Genomic DNA, 22,088 nt, shown 5'->3' with positions numbered 1-22,088 from the left:
TATGATGCAAATCTGTTATCATTGGCATGCTTATTTTTTATAATATGTACATTATTTCAAATATATAAATCTACTGCTAAATGGTAGAATATAATTAGGTAAAGGTCCAGTGTGTAAGATTTAGGTGAAAGGAATCTGATAATTGGTAATTGAATATAAAATAATCTTTTACCCTAGAATGGGTAGGTGATGTGAGGGGTATTTAGCTGCAATATGACACTTCACCACTAGATGTCACCAAATTCTACAAACTGAACCTTTAATCCAACTAGATGTGCAGGGATCATCAGTATAACGTAATAATTAATGTTCTGTTTGCCAGTTGAAGAACATAAAGACTAAAAACAGCGTGGCAGCTGTGAGATAGAAAACAAAGAAGACTTTGTTGATGATTCTAGTTTTTCTGGTCCAGTAGCCGGGTTTAGCTTCCTCCTTCCTGTTGAGGAGCAGAGTCAGTGTCTCGACCGCCTCCCTCAGATCATCAGCGAGCTTCTCACCGCTCGGGGACCCGTCTACCATCCGGCTGCTGCTGAGCTGAAACCGGGAAACCCAAACATATCGTCAGCTGTGAGGTTTGACGTACACATTTATCAGTAGGGGAGATCGGGGTAATGTGGGACATCGGGTCATATGAGACACCCCCTGTATCTAGGCAAGGGGACACATTTGTGGGCATTTGACCATCATGTTTTCAAGCCCCTCCCATTCCCCCCTTGCCATGAAGGAGAAGTTGTTGCTGGTGCTGTTGAAAGTATGTTTTTTCACAACAATGTGTTTTTTGCATGTAAAAGTAAATTCTCTTGCTTTGAACTTAATCAACTGTTGTGTCAAAACAAATTGAATCAGGTAGAAACATTTATATCATACATGTTGAACTTCCAACATATAAAACCATGTGATTGATGCTAGCTGAAGATTAGCCTGAATTGATAAGAGATGTTGTTTTTTCTAAAACGGTGGCTGTGGGGTAAAGTGAGACAAATGCTGTGGGGTAAAGTGAGACATGAAGCACAAGTTAAGTTTAGTCTTAAACATATTTTAGTGTTATATTACATTACATATGTTTTATTTTTAATGTCATAAACATTGTAGAAAAGCCATCATGCCAAGAAACTATACACCAGGAAGACAACCGGGGGCCAAGCACCCCTCGCAGAGATGGAGAGTGCAGCCGCTGACGTCATGCAAGGAAAGAAGACCTTAAGAAAAGCTGGAAGGGATAGAAATATTGATAAGACAACCCTCAAAAGATTCATAAAGAAAAAAGAGAGAGGGGAAGTAAAATCAGTAGCCTGGGGTGCAGTAGCTGAGGTAAAGAGAATATTCACAGATGAGATGGAGGAGGAGCCAAACACTTGAAACAACTAGCTGACCAGTTCCATGGCCTTGCTCCAGTTAAGTGCCGTGAACTGGCATTTGAATACGCAGAGAAAAACAATATCCCTGTCCCTGCCAATTGGTCAGAGAAACAATGTGCAGGTAAGCTAGGGTGTGCAAGAGATCACATGAATCATAATTATCATAAATGTGCTTAATTGACCAATCCCCATGATTCTGTGACTAGTCCGTTATTAGTGGTTGTCATTCTAGCTGTCGGGATTTTAACTATTACAACATGTGTTGTTATGGTAGTTTTAAAGTGGAAAAAGCCGGGGTAAAGTGGGACACAAGACCACTTTTTTTAAAACAATCATATTTTCACCGCCCTTTGTCCTGAAGACATTCTGATCATTTCCATTGCTAGAAAACATCCTGAATTAATGGGAAATGTGTACATTTTACTGATATATCATTTTAGCTCGCCTAGAGGGGAGCAAATGTAAAAAATGTCCCACATTACCCCGCTCTCCCCTACAGTATTCTGAGAGTGATGGCAGATTTAAATACAACTTAGTTGTTCTAACTCAGGTTATTTCACCTAAAACACTTTTGAAGTTGTTTGTGTGTTATGTAGCTGGAGCAGAGACACTGCAAACAAAGATGGATGTCAGTCATGATATGTCATTATTTGTGCTTTGACTTTTTTTAGTTTGGTCCATGTCCCATCTGCTAACATGGTGGAGACAGGGTCTTTGCTACTGTTGGAGAGCCGTCATGTCGTCCATCTTTCTTTACAGTCTATGAGTTGAAGGCTGAACTATCGTGTGTTCATATGTAAAGTGTCATGAAATCCACACCTTCAGCCGTTCAGCTGGAGTTTCATCAGCAGAAAAATCACATTGACTCCATTTCTTCTCTTCTGGAAGAACACATACAAGAAAGTGATTATAAGCAATTACATAATTAACTAGAATGTCAGTGAAAACTCCACCAAGGCAACAGTCACATAAAAGATGAAATATTTACAAACACTCACAGATATCGGTTTCCTGAATCTAACTGACAGCAGCTGCTGCAACGAGCTGCAGGCGTCCAACTGTCCTCAGGGCTGAAAACATGAATTCAACCTACCGTCTTTTCACAGTGACCTTAGTGGAGACACTTCATGTGCAGATATTCAAGCCTTCAGTGAATCTCACCTTCTTCACAGTTGTGGAAGTTGACTCTGCCTCGTTTGTCCTCCTTCAGGCATCTGTCTTTTTCCGCTTTGTCCTCTTGAGGCTCAGAGTCTTTCCGCATTAGATACATCACCACAATCGTCTCCAGGAGGCTGAGCATCATAAGACCAAAAACCCCAATGCAGTAAAGCGCTGAAGAGAGAGGGCGGTGTCATTTTACAGATCAATAACTACACACTGGATGAAATGTGTCCAATTCTTTATCCCTGAGAATCCTTTACCAATGAGAGGGATCCTGTTGGACGAGGCCGGCAGGATATCGTTCAGGATGAGTTGCAGCACGGTGACGGCGAGCAGCACGGTGACCTTGAAGCTCAGCTTCTCGCCGCCGTTGTCTGAGATCAGGAAGGAGGCCAAGTCCAGAAACAAGAAGAAGAGGACCGGTAGCAGGAAGTTGACGATGTAGAGGATGGACCTCCTCTTCATGTTGATCTGTCAAATGATATCGGTTAGTTGATCTTCCAGCTCCTGCGCGTCTGAGAAAGATTTAACTGCAGAAACTCGTTCACAGCTTCACGCCACAAAGTCGTCCTGCAACGAGCTGCTCTTGCTTTTTATCATGTTGAGTGACAGCTGTTTAATTCTAGTTGTGGCAATTCTGCAGCTTGTGTAGGTGGTGCGCTTGGGTCCTGCTTTCTAAAATTGTCATGTTTAACAAATGGAGATCAAGAAGCTGTGTAACATTTCAACGAGAGCGACGAACGCAAGGACAGAAAGAGACAAAAAGGCAGAGACAAAGTAGAGAGAGAAAATGCAGCTCATACAAAGTGGACAATCTCTAGATATCCTCAAAGTCTCGTCTCTGCTGCACTCCAGTGGTATGAGTCCTCCAGCACAACCTGACCTCACTGTTGTGTGTGAGCTCAGGTGCATCGGATCCTACCTCTGACTTATGGATGTGCCCGTTACAAAATTCAATCCTACAACTATTGGGGCCTGAATTAAACTGCAGCCTGTGATACGTACAGTGTAAATGATGACGTCTTGGTCGAAGCCAAACGAGTTGATGGTCTCACTGTAGATCTTTATATTGTTGAACAGCCACTCGTACTGCGTCCGCATCAACTCCTTGGATTCCTCTGTGGCCTCTTTAGAGCTGGAGTTGTAAAAAAGATGGATTTCCGTAGCTGAGATGGAAGATAAACAAACATTATGAATAAACTGTCATAAAACTGTGACGTTGGCAGATTAAGAAACAAAATATGTAACATAGGCAGTGCTGAGATAAGAACTCAAACATTTTACTGAAGTAAAAGTACAAATAAAGTACAGTTGTTTTCATTTGCAGCTTTCTAATGCAACGGTGTCTTACATCGTCCACTGCGCCTTATTTCTTTAACTCAGATATTGTAAAAACTCATCATATTAATAAAGAATCCATCAGATGATGCTACTGGAAACCATTCACATTAGTTAAAGTGTCTCTGTAGTAGAAATTACAGCTATTTGCTATGTGTGGTGGAGTAAAAGTGAAAAGTAGCCAAACATAAATGTACTTTGTTATATCCCAACACAGATTGTATGTAGTAATCTGGCGGTGTGTGTGTGTGTGTGTGTGTGTGTGTGTGTGTGTGTGTTTGTGCGTGTGTGGCTCACCAGGGTGAATGATGGACCTGAAGGAGAGGTTGCAGCTCTGAGTATCGAAGGGGAATTTGTAGACGTGCATCCTGCAGGTGCTGACCACCACCAGGTCGTTCTGCAAATGGACCAGTCCGTCACTTCTGATCGTGAGGTGAGGACTCAGAGGAGCTCGATCCTTTTCTGTCCTACAAACACAAATCATAGATATTATGGTCTGTTTGATTTAAAACCACTCAACAGTGACATAACACCCTTGAATCCAACCACTGTCTCAGTATGCTATCAATCTGCCACTTACATCTCTTCAATGGTGAGATCCGGCTTCCATAAGACTTCATGGGGAATAGAAACATTTTCAATACCACAGAAGTCTTCTGGATTCCATGAAATGTGCTGACTCTCCCACGACTACACGGGAAAAACCAACAGCAAAGTCCAGAATGAGCAGAGAGGGAACATATCGAGGGGAGGGAGATCTGAGTTTCCAACAAAGAGAGGATAAATAAAAAAAAGAAAACTCACCATGATCAACCAGACGTAAGGAATGAAGGTCTGGTCAGTTTCTCTCTATGAAGAAGCAAAAACATACGTGTGAAGCAGCAAAATGATCATAAAAATGCTTTTTTAAACAGAAAGATGCTAATTCATGACCAAACAAAGGACGACTAACACCCTGCCAAGGATAAAACAGTTCCTGAAACAAAAACACACTCACCACGTCCAGGATGGCATAGAGCAGAATGTCCAGGGAGACGTTAGTGGTCAGTCTGTAGTCTTTGACCGGCCGGGTCATGTAGAACAGCTCATTGTTTTTGGTTAAGTTCAGGTGGTTTAAAACATCCTGGTAACTGCACAGTTTCTCCGAGGACGCCACGTCCACGGCTGAAAACCGGGAGACAGAAAGAAATGAGAGAGAGAGAAACGATGTAAAAATATGTGAGAGAAACATTTTCTGTTTTGTTTGTGTCGACATCCATTGAATTTGTTGTTTTAAATTAATGTTTATTTGTGTAGAAGCATGAATCATAGCCGAATATACTGTTTTATACTGGAATACGAGTGCAACCGCAGAGTTTGAGAACAAGCAGAGACTCTGAGTGAAAGCATCACTGAATCTGAACGTGGGATTATTTAAATCCTGCTCTCAAACTAAAAGACAACGCTGTTTAATAAAGATAGGGGAAAAAACATATGTAATTTACAATTCTTCTGCATATAAAGGCCTTTAAAATACAGCAAATGACCACAAAAGTACAGTAAATATGGTAAAATCTTAAAAAGCTGTTTCAGTTTCTACAATGCACTTTGAGTTTTGCAGGTAAATAATCGTCCCGGGACAGAAAAGACTTGTCTGTCCAAATGAGGATTATGAATCTTTTATCAAACTTCCGATAGCGGTCCATATAATTATCACCAGCTCACAATAAAAACATCTAGAACTTGTGGTCAGAGATGGGATGTTGGCGACAGGTGGCAAGGCAGCTGACCACTGAATAATTTTGGTGTCTGTCTAAATAGCTTCTCCATTTGAGATCCATCTGTTAGACAGAGACTAATGCGTGTTGATAGAATCCTTGCAAAGCTGCACTCAGTCTGAAAAACCCTGATTCAGACAAAAGCACTCGAAAACTTTTAATTCAATATTAATTGAAGAGTGATATTTGATCCGACTGCAATAGGAGAAATTACAGTTGGTTGTTGATTTGTCCAGATGTATTTAATCTGACACTCTGGAGGTGGATTGATGTTATTTAGCGGAACTCAAAATATAAAGTAAATATAAAAATATCTAATAATTGATTAACTCAACCATCTAAACATTTCATTAAAAAGTAGACATCTGTTCTAGCGTGTATAAAACCATTTCCCTAATCTTGGATCTATTATCACATTAGATGTAAAAACTTACATATGGACACATATTTTTGAAAATATCTTTAAACAAATACAAAAATATATATATTTTATTATATGATAAACAATTATTGGTATTATATAATAATAACCAAACAATACACTATGTACTATTATCATCTTTTTTTAGTTCTACTTTTACATTAGAGCTTCAAAGCCTGACACTGACTTTGTAGAGTTCAAAATGACATTAAAACTTTAAAATATCAAGGAATTAACTCTTCAGCAGATTATTCTTTAGACTGGATTCAGAAAACTCACCCGAGAGGACGAACAGGCAGAAGAAGCCAACGAGCATCATGAGTTCAGCAGCAGAGGAGCAGGACCGTGTGGGTGGAGGTGTGAAGGCAAAGTGTGTGTGTAGCCGTCTAACAACTTTACTCTGCAGTGAAAACTCCAGCTCGTCTCACAGGCAGAGGGACGGACACACTGAGAGTCCAGCACTTCGTTTTATTCTTTCCTGAATCTTGGAAACACCAAAGGAGGGAAACATTAGGAACCACTGACCACTCCCCCACTGGGCAGATAATCACAGTCCAACTAATTTCTTCTACTGCTCCCATCCATTATCCACTTAATAATATAATAATACATTATTCATTTTCACATTGGAACTTCCGTGCTCTTGCATATGGAGAACAACTACTTTCTAATTATCAGTAATAACACATAACATAAATGAATCATTGGTTATACAATACGAAAATAATCAGTTACAGCTGCAGCTCTAAGTGTCAAAGGGGGTTTAGAGGTTCATCCTGCATTAAGTTGTGGTCCTTTCATACTGCGTGTGTGTGAATGTGTGTGTGTGTGTGTGTGTGTGTGTGTGTGTGTGTGTGTGTGTGTGTGTGTGTGTGTGTGTGTGTGTGTGTAAGCCCTTGTACTGCTATCTTTGTGAGGACCAGCCTGAGTCAACCTACAGAGTGAGGACATTTTGGCAAAGTGAGGACCTTTTGGCCGGTCCTCACATCGGTTTCTGAGCTGGGTTTTTATTAGCTTCAGTTTAGAGAATGATCGCTCTACTGAAGCAGTTGTCACCGGGATTGTTGCATATGTTTTTAGTAGCAAAGTCAGACCAGGGAAAACTGATTGCACATCCTTGTCTTTCAGGCACTTTAACACAGCTTTCACGTTGCTGGGGGGAAGAGCATATGATGAGTGGAACACCTTGAGCTCGGTGACAACATTTTCTTCCTCCACATCATAAAATCTGCATACATCTTTGACAGATCGAGCAACTCTGTCATTTGTCATGCCTTTCCAGTGACTTGGGATGGTAAGGCAGTGAAGGCCTGAAAGAATTAACCCAGTTGGTGTCTCATCCTTCCCCTTGAACCTCCGGTGTAGCTCCTGGGAGAGTGCATCAAGGAAGGTAAAGAAAACCTTTCCCCGGTAGTGCTCCTCCAGGTCTTGGGCTTGGTAGTCCTCCGTAGCAGATTTGGTGCTGTATTTGTACTTTTGGTGTACCTTTCTGCGTCTCGCTTGTCCAGGAATTTCATCTGGAACCTCAATTCCTGCTGCCTCTGAGTTCCCTTTTGCCTTTGAAAAAAGGACCTTGAACTCCTCATCCTTCCTCATTGCTTTTACTCTCTGTATAACTCCCTCCACAATGGTGTATGATGTTGTCAAGTCAAGGTCTTTCTTCTGCAGTGAAGCAGATGCGATGGCAGTCTCATTGAAAATGGGTGTGGTAATCTCCATGCATAGAATGAACTCAAAATCTATGCTACGCAGGAGCATCCGGGCATCACCTGCTGCAGCGTCTGGTGGATCACTGTCAGCCATGTTCCGAAGCAGCTTAACGACGGCAGAAAGAACCTTCTTCAGGGACCTCAGAGCGTCTTCTCTGCATGCCCACCTTGTGTCAGACAGCCTTTTCAATTCACAGACCCTTTGGTCAGGGTACATGGACTGTTGCATTTTAACAAGCGCAGCATGGCGTTTTGTAGATCCGGCAAAAAATGTGTATAGACTTTCCACTAAGAACCAAGACCAGGTTCAGACAGTGGGCATGGCAGTGCACGTATAAAGCTTTGTCATTATGGCTCTGAATTCGCGACTGCAGACCCTTGTAGCTTCCACTCATATTTGCAGCTCCATCGTAGCCTTGGCCCCTGACATCTTCCAACTTCAGTCCATTCTCCTCAAGGAGTGTCATTACAACATTCTCCAATTCCTTTCCTGTTGTTCCCGTCACATCGCAAACTTGTAAGAATCTCTCCTTGATTTCCATCTGATGGACAAAGCGAACAACGAAGGACACTTGTTCGACATGGGAAACATCAGTGGTCTCATCCAAGAGAATGGAGAATAACTTTGACTCATCTATTTCTTTGAGAATGACTCTTCTGACATAGGTGGCAAGGGCCTTGATAATGTCATTCTGTGTCTTATAGGACAACAGCGACATCTGTGGTTTTTTCTGTTGAGACTGGATATGGTTTATGTCATCAAGGTGCCTTTTGAGGGTGGAATCATATTTTGCAAGTAGCTGAACAAGTTCAAGGAAATGTCCTTTGTTCAAAGATGTTCTACTTTCATCATGACCCCTGAACGCCCCATCTTGCCGTGCAAGATACAGTGTGATGTCTACCAGCCTTGTCATTAATTCCCTGTTTCGTTGTCGCTCCTGTTCTTTTTTGGCTTTTTCTTCTATGTCTGCCCTCCTGAAAGCTTCTTCCAGTGGTCTTTGTCTGAAGTTGCTCCACCTTACCATGCTTACCATATGTGCTTCTGTTTGTTTATGTTCCTTTATTTTTTCTGTTCCTTTTTTCCAATTGTTAACTCCTACAGTTCTCCAGTTTGTTTTATTCTCATACTTTTCCTCTTTCAAGAAAAGGCGGCAACTAAAACAAAACATAGAATCATTTTCCACAGAATATTCTAGCCAGGGATTATCTTGATACCACTCCCTGTGGAATGAACGGCCATCTGTCTTTGGGTAATTTACAGCTGGTTGACAAGGTCCAATAGAGCAACAGAACTCAACAAATCTCCCAGAGTGGTGGTCTATGCTGTGCTTTTGAACATGAGCTGGATCAGTGGGAAATTGTAAGGACGACAGAAGAGCAGTATTCATGTTATTTGATGCTGTGTCCATTGAATCATGTCCCTCCCTGTCATCATTTTCATCCTCGCTTGGCTTAACTTCATCATTTTCGTCGTCATCATCTCTCTCCCTGGTATCATCTTCATCATTTCCCTCTCTAATATCTTCATCTTTGTGATCCTCTATCTGCCTTGCATCTCCTGGCTCTCTGATATCTCTGTCTTCACTGCCTGTGCTGTCACCATCATCATCATCATCTTCTTCATTTCTCTCCCTAGCGTCACCTGCATCCTCTCTGTCCTTAATATCTTCATCATCATCATCTTCATAATCATCATCTTCATCATGTCTCTCTCTTATATCTTCATCTTCATTATCATCTATCTGCCTTGCATCTCCTGCCTCTCTGATATCTCTGCCCTCTAGAGCAAGAATATGGCAAAACGAAAAAACATGTTGTGGTAAGATAATGAGGTGCAGACGTTCCACTCTTTGGTAGCTGACGAAAGGGGAATGAGAAAGAGGCGTTGCTTTCATGTGGCGTGCGTCGCCATAACGAACTGTAACATCGAGTGGTCCTGAAATAGAGAAAGAGGGCATCATAATTCATTGTATGAAGGGTTACCATAGAGGGCACTCAATAATTGTTTTCCTATGTAAAGGGCAGCCAATAAGGCACTTTCTCTCATATTCACCACTCTAGAGAGCAATTTTTCAACCATGTAGGCACTGTAAGGGCATTAGAAGGGCAGGTTATCGGATTTTCTCTCGTAATTCGCCACTCTTTACGGCACTTTAGCACGCTTTTTCAACCAAGGAGGCACGAGGGGGGGCGGTCCCCCCCCTGCCCCCCCCCCCCTGAGTCCGCCACTGGTTAGGGTTAGTGTAAGGGTTAGGGTTAGGTAATGCATTATGCCAATGAGTGTCCTCACTGAGATAGCTGACAACCATGTGTGTGTGTGTGTGTGTGTGTGTGTGTGTGTGTGTGTATCATCAGAAGGTGCTCACAAGTGTCTGTTCTAATTTCCAGTGGTTGTGGTCACTGAGAGACCATTACACACTGCTGGGCGTTGTCCTGCGGGTTTTATTTCATCAATCCATTAATGCTCTTTTCAATGTGAGCGTCGGACAACAAGTCCAAATTGTTCCCTATTAATGTGTGTGTGTGAAACGACTCAACTCCTTTGTGCAGAGTGACGTCGAAAGAACAAGATGGCCGCTCCGATGTACCAGAGATACTTCAGCTTTATTTCTGTACAACAGGAGGTAGTGGAGCCAAGTGGTACATCTTTATTCACAATCAAATAGATATATGACTTAGTGTTATTCAAACAGAAGCAACAACTGGCATTAAGTCCCCAAGATAACACAATTTGATGGAGATTAAATAGTAAAATGTACGATTTAGACAATATGTCAAATACATGGAGTAGAATGCTACAATATATGTTATTCGGTTATAGTTATAGTGTGAAGACGAACCGCTGATGCAGATTTCCTCTGCATCTCCGCATTATAAAACTCTGCTTGTTTCTGCGTCAGGCTGCTGATCTCTGGCTGCTTCTCAGTGTGAATTCAATTATAGATAGAAGAGTTGTAGTGTAGTCGGAGGTGAGATGTCCATCCCAGAGTTCAAGGCTGTGCTGTTTCCTGAGCCGCTTTCAGACGTGAACTCAGGAAAATGTGACGAACACTGGGAGCAGACATTTTCCAGATCGCCTTTCACATTTGAAGAAGCAGTGGGAGAATGTCCGGAGCTTCCAGGCGAGGGGGCGGAGCCTGTAGAGCAGCAGATACAGTTGTGGAAATGCAGTTCAGTCTGAAAGCAGCTCTGGAAACAATTGCAAACTAGATTATTAGGGAAATTGAATTATATTCTATGCTTATATGCTTTGACTATAGTTTGTGATAATCACTCGGATGTCCACATTAAAAAGAGCCAAAATAAAAACACAGTGATCGATATGACGTAGAAAATGAAGACGACTTTGTTGACTCTTTTAGCCACTGTGCTCCAGTAGCAGGGTTTGAACTCGTCTCTCCGGCTGCTGAGGATCAGACTCAGAGTTTTCTCCATCTCCCTCAGCTCGCCTGACACCGTCTCCAGGACCCGTTCGTCCCCCACCAGCTTTCTGCTCTGACGCTGCAAGAGACGTTCAGTAGATTTGTTTAGGCGGTTGATTGTGTATTTGTCATCCAGCATTTTCTGTCCATTGTCATGAGCATTAAAGTGCAATCTGATTCTAAGTCATTTCCAACCTCGTTGGCCATGGACAGCAGCTCAGAAGGAGCTTCACCAGCTACATCACAGATACTCGAGCCCTGAGTCCATGAGTGCATCTCTGAAAAGACAATATAATTAACAAGTATGCTAAATAACAAAAACAGTAAATAACATAAAGATAGTTTATATTGTTCTGGATCACACTGCCTCATTGCTTATATTGTAATGTCCTTCCAGCCAACATTAGTCTGATACCTCTTTTACACCAAAATAAGATTTGGTAACAAAGACCTAGTTCGTACTCAGGGTATATTTTGAGTTGAAGAACAGCTGGTGACACTTACCTCTGGTCTTGTGATTGTCTTTGCCCTGGTTACACTTGTCCCTCATACTTCTGTTTTTCTCGTTGTCTTGTGGCGCCGAGTCTTTCTCGATCAGATACATCAGCACAATCGTCTCCAGGAGGCTGAGCATCATCAGAGCAAAGATCCCGATACAGTAAACCGCTGAGAGGAGAACGCTGCGTCATTCATGACACGCTAAAACAATGTGTCCAGTCCATATGATATCTTTACCTATGAGCGGGATCCTGTCTGACGACGAAGGCAGGATGTCATTGAGAATGAGTTGGAGCACGGTGACGGCGAGAAGCACGGTGACCTTGAAGCTCAGCTTCTCGCCGCTAGTGTCTGACATCAGGAAGGAGGCCAAGTCCAGACAGAGGAAGAAGAGGATGGGGAGGATGAAGTTGATGATGTAGAGGGCCGACCTCCTCTTCATTTTGATCTGTTAAGTGAGGTTCAAGCTTCAGGTGGTTGATATAACTTCAACAACGGCTCATGACGAAAGAGTTAAAAATCATTACAATCCACATAATACAGTGGAAAATAAGTCAAAAGTTTACTCAAGTTAGAATCTGTTCAATGTCGTAGCAAGAAAATGTACTTTTACATGCAAAAAACACATTTTTGTGAAAAACCATACTTTCCACAGCACCAGCACCAACTTCTCCTTCATGGCAAGGGGGGAATGGGAGGGGCTTGAAAACATAATGGTCACATTGCCACAAATGTGTTCCATTGCCTAGGTACAGGGGGTGTCTCACATTACCCGCTGTCTCACATTACCCCGATCTCCCCTACCTCAAACTGTTCTTTAACAGAGTCATTATACCCACAGTGTAAACAAGGACGTCTTTGCAGAGGAGGTCTGTGGAGTTTCTGGGTGTGACCGTCATGTTGATAAACAACCATTCGTACTGCGTCCGCATCGCCTCCCGAGACTCTTCGGTGGCCTCTGAGGAGTTGTCACTGGCTCGCAGCCGAATGTCCTTAGCTGAGGAGAGAGAGGACATAACTGTTTGTTTGAGGAGCAAAAGGGACGGATGGATGGATGGATGGATGGATGGACGGATGGATGGATGGAAGAATGGACTGACCAAGGGATTGGTTGCCTGGATTGATGGATGTATAAGAAGATGGATGGACAGACAGATGGGTGCATGAATGGATGGATGAACAGACTGACAGACGGGCAGACAGATGGATGGATGGATGGATGGATGGATGGAAGGATGGATGGATGGATGGATGGATGGATGGATGGATGGATGAACAGACTGACAGACGGGCAGACAGATGGATGGATGGATGGATGGATGGATGGATGGAAGGATGGATGGATGGATTGGTTTGTGGCTGCTCTCACCGGCGTGTATGAGCGACTGGAAGGTGAGGTTGCAGGTCTGGATGTCGAAGGGGAACTTGTAGATTTGCATCCTGCAGGTGCTGACTAACATCTGGACGTTCTGAACCTCCACGTCACCTTTAGCGTTGATGGTGAGATACGGGCTGGGAGGAGCTTTGTCCTTCTCGGTCCTGCTTGGACACATGTGGAGACACGTGAACATCACAGCTGCTTCAAAAACTACACATGCACCAATATCATCACAACGATAAACTCCTTTACACGTTCAGTGAACCTCATTGCACGGAAATAAGGAATAATACGTGCAAGATAACTTAAGGAGAAGCTGCTGTGACATCTTTGTCATAAAAACACATTTGCGATAATTCTAATTATTGCGTTTATTTCTAGCATTTCCACTCAGACGAATAAGTGTTGTGTTTCCAAATGCTTCAGCTGTTGTGTGTGATGTCGTTTCCGAGCAAAAACCTAATGTTCGGATGTTCTGTCCACATTACTGTCAAATCAACAAATTGGAAAATATGATACTGGCGTTCATTTTCTTAATTTTGCTTTTACATTGTGACCATTATGACTCCATCTTTCTATGTAATTTATAAAAATCAATATATGCACTGAACACATCCTTGTCTGTGTGCATTTTTGTGCGTGTGTGAGTGTCTGCCCTTGTGTGTCTGCGTGTGTGTGTGAGTGTGTGTGTGTGCTACTCACATTTCTACAATAGTGAGATCTGGCTTCCACAAAAGTTCAGTGGGCAGAGAAACATTGTCAATTCCACAAAACTGATTCGGATCCCAGGAAATGTATTCGTTGTGCCACCGCTTCGAGAAAATAATACAAGACAGGAACAAAAATATGAAAACAAACAAATTACAGCGTGAAACAAGGGACAGAATTATTTATTTTATAAATTGCAGAACTCACCATGACAGTCCAAACGTAAGGGATGAACTTCTGCTCTTTCTCAACCTACAAACAGAATTATATGTAAATATTGTTGCAAATTGGTTCATTTGAGAAAAATACTTTTTTCTATGAATGTTTTTGGTTTATTGCAGAAATTAAAGTTTATTTTATTTCAGAAGAAGCTTTTAAAAATTCACAAGATGGACTTGACTGATTTCGGATAATAAAATTAAATTCATTGAATGAAAACGTATTTTCAGGTTTATTACTTATTCTTGCAGTATTTTCCATGTATAAATATATGAGCATCATCCCGGACACTTTGAAACACTCGGAGGCGTCATGAGCAAAGTTCAACCAATATATGTTGATTTGTAATGAATGGGATTATTGTGTTTCTTTAAAAAAAAAGGACATATAATCTAGTTTACAGCTCAAAACACAAATCTAATTAATGTCCAACAAATGCTTTATTGTGACAATTGTGTTTCTCCCTGTAAAACAGTGTAAACTCTTTAATAGCTCACCACATCTAGAATGGCGTAGAGCACGACCTCCAGGTACACCGGGGTGGTGTGTCTGTAGTTTTTCACAGGCCGGCTCATGGAGAAGCGCTCGTTGTTGCTGCTCGTGTTCAGGTAGTTCAACACGTCCTGGTAACTGCAGTTCTCCTCCGGGCACACGTCGTCTGAAGAGCACAGGAAAAGGAGAAATCTGTGAGATGCTCACTCACGTGTTTGCATCTTTTTTCTGGTAAATCAGAAGTTCAAGTTGAGGAGAAATGGTTTAGGAGAAAGGACATTAGACAAACAACTGTGTTGGTGGGAATCCGCCGCCTGTCAAATTATCTGACCATTAAAACCACAGCTCACAAATGTGTGGAGTAACATCCAGGGTCTGTGGTCACACAAAGAGCCTTAATGAGAGGATTGTTGAGTTCAGACAAGGATGTCTCTCTGAGATCAGCTGAGGTAATATGTCCAAGTGCATTTCCCCCGGAAACATAACACAGGTTTTAGAACAAATATCTATTATTTAAAAAAGACGTTAAATGTTATTTCTTACAATTTGAGTCCTTTAAAGCCTTATTTTCTTCAACTTGACTTTTCTATTTCATGTTTGTGCATGAAAGCGCTGTTGAGTCAGTTAAAAAATTTAGTTTAAAAGGGAGTTTTTTCCCCATGGCAGTGGGGCTCACAAACAAGCCCCCTGCATCACACTGACTCTGCTAACCCCCCCAGCCCCCACCCACCCTTGCACATAATTTATAACTCTATATTACTGGCACTATTACCAATCTCTGCACCTTAAAACCGCACGTAACTCTTTAACTGTATATACTGTTGTTTTTTTTATATTGTTATATTGTTCAATATTGTGTTTTTTTTAATTTGTTGTTTGTAAAGTGCACCAACCACACCAAGACAATTTCCTGTATGTGCAAATATACATGGCAATAAAAAGAATTCTGATTCTGATTCTGATTCTGAATATTTCCCTCTCTAGCATCGCCCCCTGCTGGTCGTTTTGGTTGAACAAACATTTTGGTGTTGGCATACTGTGATATTCTGTAGCTCAGGTTCAAACTGCACCACCTTTTCATCAAATACATTTGAGAAGTTGCAAATATTCCTAGATTTGGGTCGCGGCTTGTCATTAAAGGGGGATGGTGGGTCCCGAAGCCAGACCATTAGAGAACCACTGCTCCCACAGCAGTTTGAACAGATAAATAAGTGAATCTGCAGGTGTTGTGTTCTTACCCGTTAGGAAGACGAGCAGGAGGAGAGAACCGAAGAGCATCATGACCGCGACACCTGTGTCATACTACTGTTCTGCGAATGTGTGCCCTCAAACTATTGTCCTGGAATCTGAGAGCCTCGTCCAGTAAGAGGGCCGGAAAAACTGAATTACCAAACCTCTTTTTTCTCCTCAAATGTCATTAGTCTAATAGCCATCTGGAGATAGCGCTCATTCCCACAGCAGCTCTTTGTGGGTTTGTTAGAGCGAGAACGAGAGGCGAGTTAAAGAAACTGCAGCCAGTACACATTTTCACCCAAATCCCACAGGTTTGGATGAAAAACTCAAATGTGAGCAGTTTCAACAACACCGGATATTCAATTCTAATATATTCTGCTCTATTAATTTGTGTTCTGCTAATGAATTATTCTCCATAGGAACCGGATGATTGTTCATTTGTGTTTTCATTTCATTTACCCACTTACGTAAGAAAACATTTGTAGTATCTGTGCTTTACTAGATTGTACAAACTTTCTGCTGGTTTCAGAGGAACATACAGTTTTTACTTCTCCAAATTGATTACTTATATATTACATTTTGAGACGGTGAGTCAATATGTTCCGATGTGTTCATGTCACACTTGGCATCAGCATTATATCAGTGCACTGTGTTGAGGCTAATCCAGTTCAGGTAGATCCAAACTTTCCACCAGGAGACTAAATCCATCTTTATTTTACTCTTCAGAATCTTTATAGTCTTATAATCATTAACTTTGACTTTTCATTCTGAGAATAAAGCCAGAACATGAAGTCCATCATCTCAAAGTTGAGCCCACCCCCTGGTGGCGTCAGGGGGAACCTGTCAGAGTGAGCTGTCGGGGTCAGAGTGGAATTTGACTCATTGAATCCAATTAAGTTTTCATGTCGACGATTCAGAACGACAGAAGTTGACGTGTAGGAAGACGTGAAGTTTGATTAACTTCAGGCAACAAAACAATTTTGCTCAGCTTGTCTTTGGGTTGACGTTCTAACCTTGTTAGGGTCATGGTGACAACGCAGTTAAACGTGGACATGATTGGTTTAGACTGAACGATGAGCTGCGGAGGGGAAGAAGACTGAAGAGATGATGTCAGCGACCTGACGAGTCATCGAGGTCAGCGAGTTCGTTTCAACCACGTGGACCAAGTGAAGGATGTGAAGAGGAAGGAGAAGGTTTTCCTCCTTTATCTGTTGAAACTGATCATCCTGATTAAATTAGACTCAGCTCAAGTCTTTTCTTTGGTGGGCGTGACCACATCAAGGTGCATCCTGGGTAACTGTCTCTTGCAGTGACAGCCAGGGGCCGGAGGCGTGTCCGTCCGTCTCTCTCTTGTGAACAGACCACACGGAATTTCTTCAAATTCATTAAAGTTTATTTTATTCAATATTAAATGTTTGGCCTTGAACCAACATGGATTGTTTATTACACATCTTTAAACAGAAAGATTAAATGACAGATGATCTCAGCTGAATTCACAACAACATCCAAACACATGAAATACACACAATACAGAAACTGAGGCACTACAGGGAGGGACTGAACGTTTCTAGCTCCTCCACTTATAGAAGAGCAGGGACAGAAACAGTAACACGGTGGTGACGTAGAAAATGAAGAACCCTCTGTTGATTCTTGTGGCCCAGAGGAACAACCTCCCCCCCGCCTCCTCCCTGGGGCTGAGGTGCAGACTCATGGTTTTCTTCAGCTCCTGCAGCTCGTCCAGAATCAAGAGCAGAACACGAGACTCCCTCGACTGCACACATATGCTGCCCTGCACCACAGACACATGTTAATATCACACAACCACAGGCACATGTTAATAACTTGCATCCACAGACACGTTTCCTATATTTTGGTAATATTATTTTGTCTTTCATAGTTTTGCATGACCTCAAACTTTCTGTGGTTACATATAATAAATAGAACCTGACCAATGTTATCTGTCGGCTGATGAAAGTATCTTCTGTGTCTATATTTATAGTTATATGTGATAATGTTTATTATTAAACTGTAAAATATAAATGTTATATTTCAATGTCATGAGGGTTTGATGACGACTTAGGAATAAAATAATAGATTTTTTTAGTCCTAATATCAGAAAAAATAGAATAGTTTTTCCGTGATAACAATTTTGATATAAATAAGCATTACAGAGAGTGAAGAATAGTAAAAACTTTAACATAATGCATATGACTGAATCCTCCAGATTTGAATCTGTTGCATGTTCACAATGAATCTGAAGTTGTGATCCTGTACCTCCTCCACCACCGGCAGCATCTCAGTCTCTTTCTCTGGCGCTTTGAAGACGCATGAACAGAAGATCCGACTTCTCTTCTCTGAAAACACAAAAATAACAAAAACGATTCATACACATTTTTTATATTTGTGACTAAATATGAAAGAATCAAGGCACAGACAGAAAAAATCTGTCAATCAGAGTTTAAATGAAGTCGCTGATTTGGAAAGTTAAGTTTGTGGATCCTAAGCTTGTGTGGAATCTGCTCCTGTCACGGATGTGTGGGTCTCGCCTGTTTTACCGTTGTCACTTTTGACTTTTTCCTTTTGGTCCTCCTGGTCGTTCTTCAGCCTCTGTTGGGAGTCGATTTCCATCAGATATATAATCAAGATGGTTTCCAGCAGACTGAGCAGCATCAGAGCAAAGATCACGATGCAGTAGGTGGCTGGAAGGAGGAAAACAGACAATCACTCTGTTTCCTTCAGGGCTGTGAGAACCATCATAGAGTTTGAGATTTGAGTCCAACCAGAAAAAAAACATCTAGATTCTTTAAACATGGTTATATCTAGAAATGCAGAGTGTTTTGATTTATTTGGGTTTTCAGTCATCGCCTCTCTAACTTGGCTGCACTGGTTCTTGAAGCTGGAGTCCAGTTGTACCTATGAGCGGAGTCCTGTTGGACATGGAGGGCAGGATGTCGTTCAGGATGAGCAGCAGGACGGAGATGGCGAGCAGCACAGTGACCTTGAATCCCAGCTTCTCTCCTCTGTGGTCCGAGATGAAGAAGGAGGCGAGGTCCAGACTCAAGAAGAAGAGGATGGGCAACAGGAAGTTGATGACGTGGAGGAGGGGCCGCCGCTTAATGGTGAACTAGTAAAAACAGGGTCAGATGAGATCCATCAAGTGGATACACACATTTCTGGATATTTGAGTTATGCATCAAATATAACTTTAATCTTAACATTTTATTTTCCATTAATTTAAACCATAATACCATGAGACAACTAATAATCATGAAATAAGGAATTTTTGATTGAGATTATCCAAACCTCTGGACTCTCACTCGTCTAAAAAGATATCGATTTATTCACTGTGTCGAAGATGGTGATTCGCTCGGACTCTGCTCAGACTGGTCCTGTGCTTTGTCACCTGACTGTTTGTGTGCGTACAGTGTGCGTACAGTGTGCGTACAGTGTAAACCAGCTGCTCGAACGAACGGTTATCGAAGGTGAGGATGTTGTTGCTGACGGACAGATGGAGGAACTCCCACTCGCCCTGAGTCTTCAACACCTCGCGGGAAAACTTAGTGGCCCGGGACGAGTTGGAGGAAGGAGCGAGACGGATCTCCCCGACTTTGGAGAGAAGAGGAGATTTAAGCTACTCATCATTAATTAGCTTTCAAACATAAAATAGAAAGTTAAGGAAACAGCAAAAGTTACAGTAAATACATCAGTGTTACTGAATAACCCTCTCCCTCACTGCAGTTTATTGCCGAGCCGATGGAGATGTTGCAGCTCTGTGTGTCGAAGGGGAACTTGTGCACGTCCATTCTACAGGTGCTGACCACGTTGATGTCCTCTTCATATGTGACCGTCCCCTTGTGGTCCACATACAGGTAAGGGTTCTGATTGGAGTCATCTTTCTGTATCCTGAGGGTCAGACGCACACAAAAATCCTTTCAGGTTGTGTTTGTGTAGCGTTGAACCAAACAGTGAATCAACAGGATCATGTTTCCTCACTGCTCATCCAGACAATAGTATGAAGCCCGTTGTGTATTCGTTAATCAGAGTGAGCACTCATGCAGGTCACGTGAACACACACAGGGTGTAGATATAGAGATATTAACTTACACAATGTTTAATAGCTTCATGTTTAACAAAGAAAAATAACCCATCAGTCCATCCTCTAGCAAACACAATCTTTGGTGAGAGCAAAGCAATGATTTATTTAACAATGTCACTTTGTGTGTGTTTGTGTGTGTTTGTGTGTGTGTGTTTGTGTGTGTATGAGTGTGTGTGTGTGTGTGTGTGTCTGTGTGTGTGTGTGCGCTCACATCTCATAGATGAACAAGTCTGGTCTCCACAGCATGTCTTTAGGAACTGAAATCCCAGTTATTCCACAGAACTGAGCAGGGTCCCATGAAATGAATTCATTGTTCCACTCCTGTGGTAAATGTAAAAGTGAGCTCACGTTTAAAGTCACATTAAATACAGAATAACACACGGACTGGAACATGAATGCAAAATCACGCTTTACATCTAAATAATCCAAATAAAAAACTGGAAAGTTTCACTCATGCACGGTAAATAAAGATGCCCGTACTGCTGCCACCCACCAGGGGGCGATCAATATGTTTTGGCTTCACTTTCTTGTGAACCATCATGTCATCCATTTAAATTAACAGTCCAATGGTTTCACTCAGTCAACTCACCATCGTTGCCCAGATAAAAGGAATGAAAGTTTGCGTTTTCTCGATCTGTGAATGAACACACACAGACACACACACACACACAGAGACACAGACACACACAGACACACACAGACTCATCAGTACTGATCCACAGCCGGGCAGAGTTCAGCGGTAGAGCTGCCTGACGGACGTACCACAGCCAGGATGGCGTAGAGGAGGACGTCCAGGTGAATCGTGGTATGGTGCGTGTGGTCCAGAACGGGCCGGGTCAGTTTATACAGACTGTTGTCCCTGGTCAGGTTCAGATACTCCAGGACCTCGTGGTAATTGCACACTTTCTCCGAGGACGTCCCACCTGCAGTAAAACACAGAGAAATAACGATGCATCAAATTATCATCGACTTTTAGACGACATTACTATGTGTAGATTTCAAAATTGAGCAGCTTTTGGTTCTTAGGATTTTGTTTCTCGAGTTTTTTTCTTCATAATCTCTCATTCGTAACACTTTATTTCAAGTCCCCGTATTTAACATTCATGTATAATCATTAAGAAAAAGTTTATAACACATTTTGATGTAGTTGTACGCTGCTATAAGGACATTTCAAGTTTTCATTACTGTACAGTTTAATTAGAACTGCAAGATCTAGATATATTTGACTGTCTCTACCAGAACCTGAATTTCCAGACCCAGAGACTGGAAATTAAGATGAACGACAAAAAGTGAAGCCAAAGGGACTTGAAGGTCAAAATGTGTTCAAATTAATATCTATTGGAAACAATTAGAATCATTAAAGACAATAAACACACGTTTTTCCATGATCAATAGAAACAGTTGATTAGAAGACACACATGAACAAGTACATGAATTAACACATATCTGCTTCAAACTACAGTATAATGTGTATTTAGTTCATTTGATATTCGTTATAAATGTTTCACAGTGGGAGTTCAAGTACAGTTCAACCTGAAATATAATAATTTGACATTTTTTCCAGATTCAAACATCATCATAAAAGACAAGATCTTACCTGTGAGGAAGATGAAGACGAAGAAAACAACAGGAACCATATCTACAGCTTTGTGTGTGTGTGTGTCTGTGTGTGTGTCTGTGTGTGTGTGTCCCTGCTGTGAGACCAGACCCACTGTGTCTCCGCTGGACACTATGAACGACCTCCTGAGAAGAAACCCCTCCCTCTTTGGGACGCCACAAACGGACGCTGTGATTGGCTCACAGAGGAGCAGAGGGGGGGGGGGGTGAACATACATCATGTTTTGATTTTGAAGGCAGGTGGGGCTGCAGATGATTGGTTTACAGGGTGAGTGATGTTGATTAACACTATAGGAAAGGCAGGCGGGGGGGGGGGGGGGGAGTCATCCATCTGAACACAAAGATAATGTGAATTTACAGCTTTTTCTTTTAGCAGCAGAGACTAAAGCTCAGTGGGTTTAAAGCTCAGCTACAAAACAGAGGTTTGCTGTTGAACATAAGACGCAGCTCTCAACAACAACACAACTCAATTAGACGGGAACTTGATCACCAAACAGACGTGGTTAATGACATCATGCTTTTGCCCATTTACACCCACTCACTCTCATTACAGCTGTGATCACTGTCCGGTGCCAGCAGCCCGGCACCACAGTCTTCTCATGTGTGTCAGTGGATCGGCTGTAAATACAAACAACCAAGGATCATAAGGCTGCAACTTATGATTCTATTTCTGATTAGTTC

General features: G+C 42.0%; 2 protein-coding genes and 1 pseudogene across 2 annotated transcripts; all 3 read right to left on the bottom strand.

Annotated features, from left to right (window-relative positions):
• Positions 1-303: 303 nt before the first annotated feature.
• LOC128427238 (5-hydroxytryptamine receptor 3A-like) lies at positions 304-6,354 on the bottom strand (annotated as a pseudogene).
• A 4,660-nt stretch (positions 6,355-11,014) lies between these two features.
• On the bottom strand, positions 11,015-15,879 carry LOC128427236 (5-hydroxytryptamine receptor 3A-like). The gene is made up of 11 exons (XM_053414332.1): positions 15,856-15,879; positions 15,700-15,763; positions 14,467-14,627; positions 13,958-14,002; positions 13,745-13,854; positions 13,034-13,203; positions 12,504-12,661; positions 11,902-12,112; positions 11,629-11,832; positions 11,362-11,402; positions 11,015-11,245 (listed from the first exon to the last, which is right to left on the bottom strand). Exons 1-11 carry the CDS (start codon positions 15,877-15,879, stop codon positions 11,015-11,017), a joined length of 1,419 nt encoding a protein of 472 aa, XP_053270307.1.
• A 1,382-nt stretch (positions 15,880-17,261) lies between these two features.
• On the bottom strand, positions 17,262-21,176 carry LOC128427235 (5-hydroxytryptamine receptor 3A). Its single transcript, XM_053414331.1, has 9 exons — positions 21,167-21,176; positions 20,553-20,713; positions 20,002-20,111; positions 19,428-19,597; positions 19,140-19,300; positions 18,608-18,818; positions 18,241-18,393; positions 17,942-18,048; positions 17,262-17,483 (listed from the first exon to the last, which is right to left on the bottom strand). Exons 1-9 carry the CDS (start codon positions 21,174-21,176, stop codon positions 17,262-17,264), a joined length of 1,305 nt encoding a protein of 434 aa, XP_053270306.1.
• Positions 21,177-22,088: the final 912 nt, after the last annotated feature.

The sequence above is a fragment of the Pleuronectes platessa genome, chromosome 21, assembly GCF_947347685.1.
Source record: "Pleuronectes platessa chromosome 21, fPlePla1.1, whole genome shotgun sequence".
Lineage (NCBI taxonomy): Eukaryota > Metazoa > Chordata > Actinopteri > Pleuronectiformes > Pleuronectidae > Pleuronectes > Pleuronectes platessa.
Note: the sequence above shows the minus strand (reverse complement) of the source record. Positions and strands in the feature narration are given on the sequence as shown.

Coding starts and splice junctions, on each gene's coding strand:
- LOC128427236 (XM_053414332.1), bottom strand. CDS start 15,879: ATGACATTTGAGGAGAAAAAAGAG. Junction 14,628..15,699: donor CCTGCTCGTCTTCCTAACGG/GTAAGAACACAA, acceptor TGTGCTCTTCAG/ACGACGTGTGCCCGGAGGAG. Junction 12,113..12,503: donor AAGACGTCCTTGTTTACACT/GTGGGTATAATG, acceptor CTCACTTAACAG/ATCAAAATGAAGAGGAGGTC.
- LOC128427235 (XM_053414331.1), bottom strand. Junction 20,112..20,552: donor TCTACGCCATCCTGGCTGTG/GTACGTCCGTCA, acceptor CATTTACCACAG/GAGTGGAACAATGAATTCAT. Junction 18,819..19,139: donor TCGAGCAGCTGGTTTACACT/GTACGCACACTG, acceptor TGTTTTTACTAG/TTCACCATTAAGCGGCGGCC.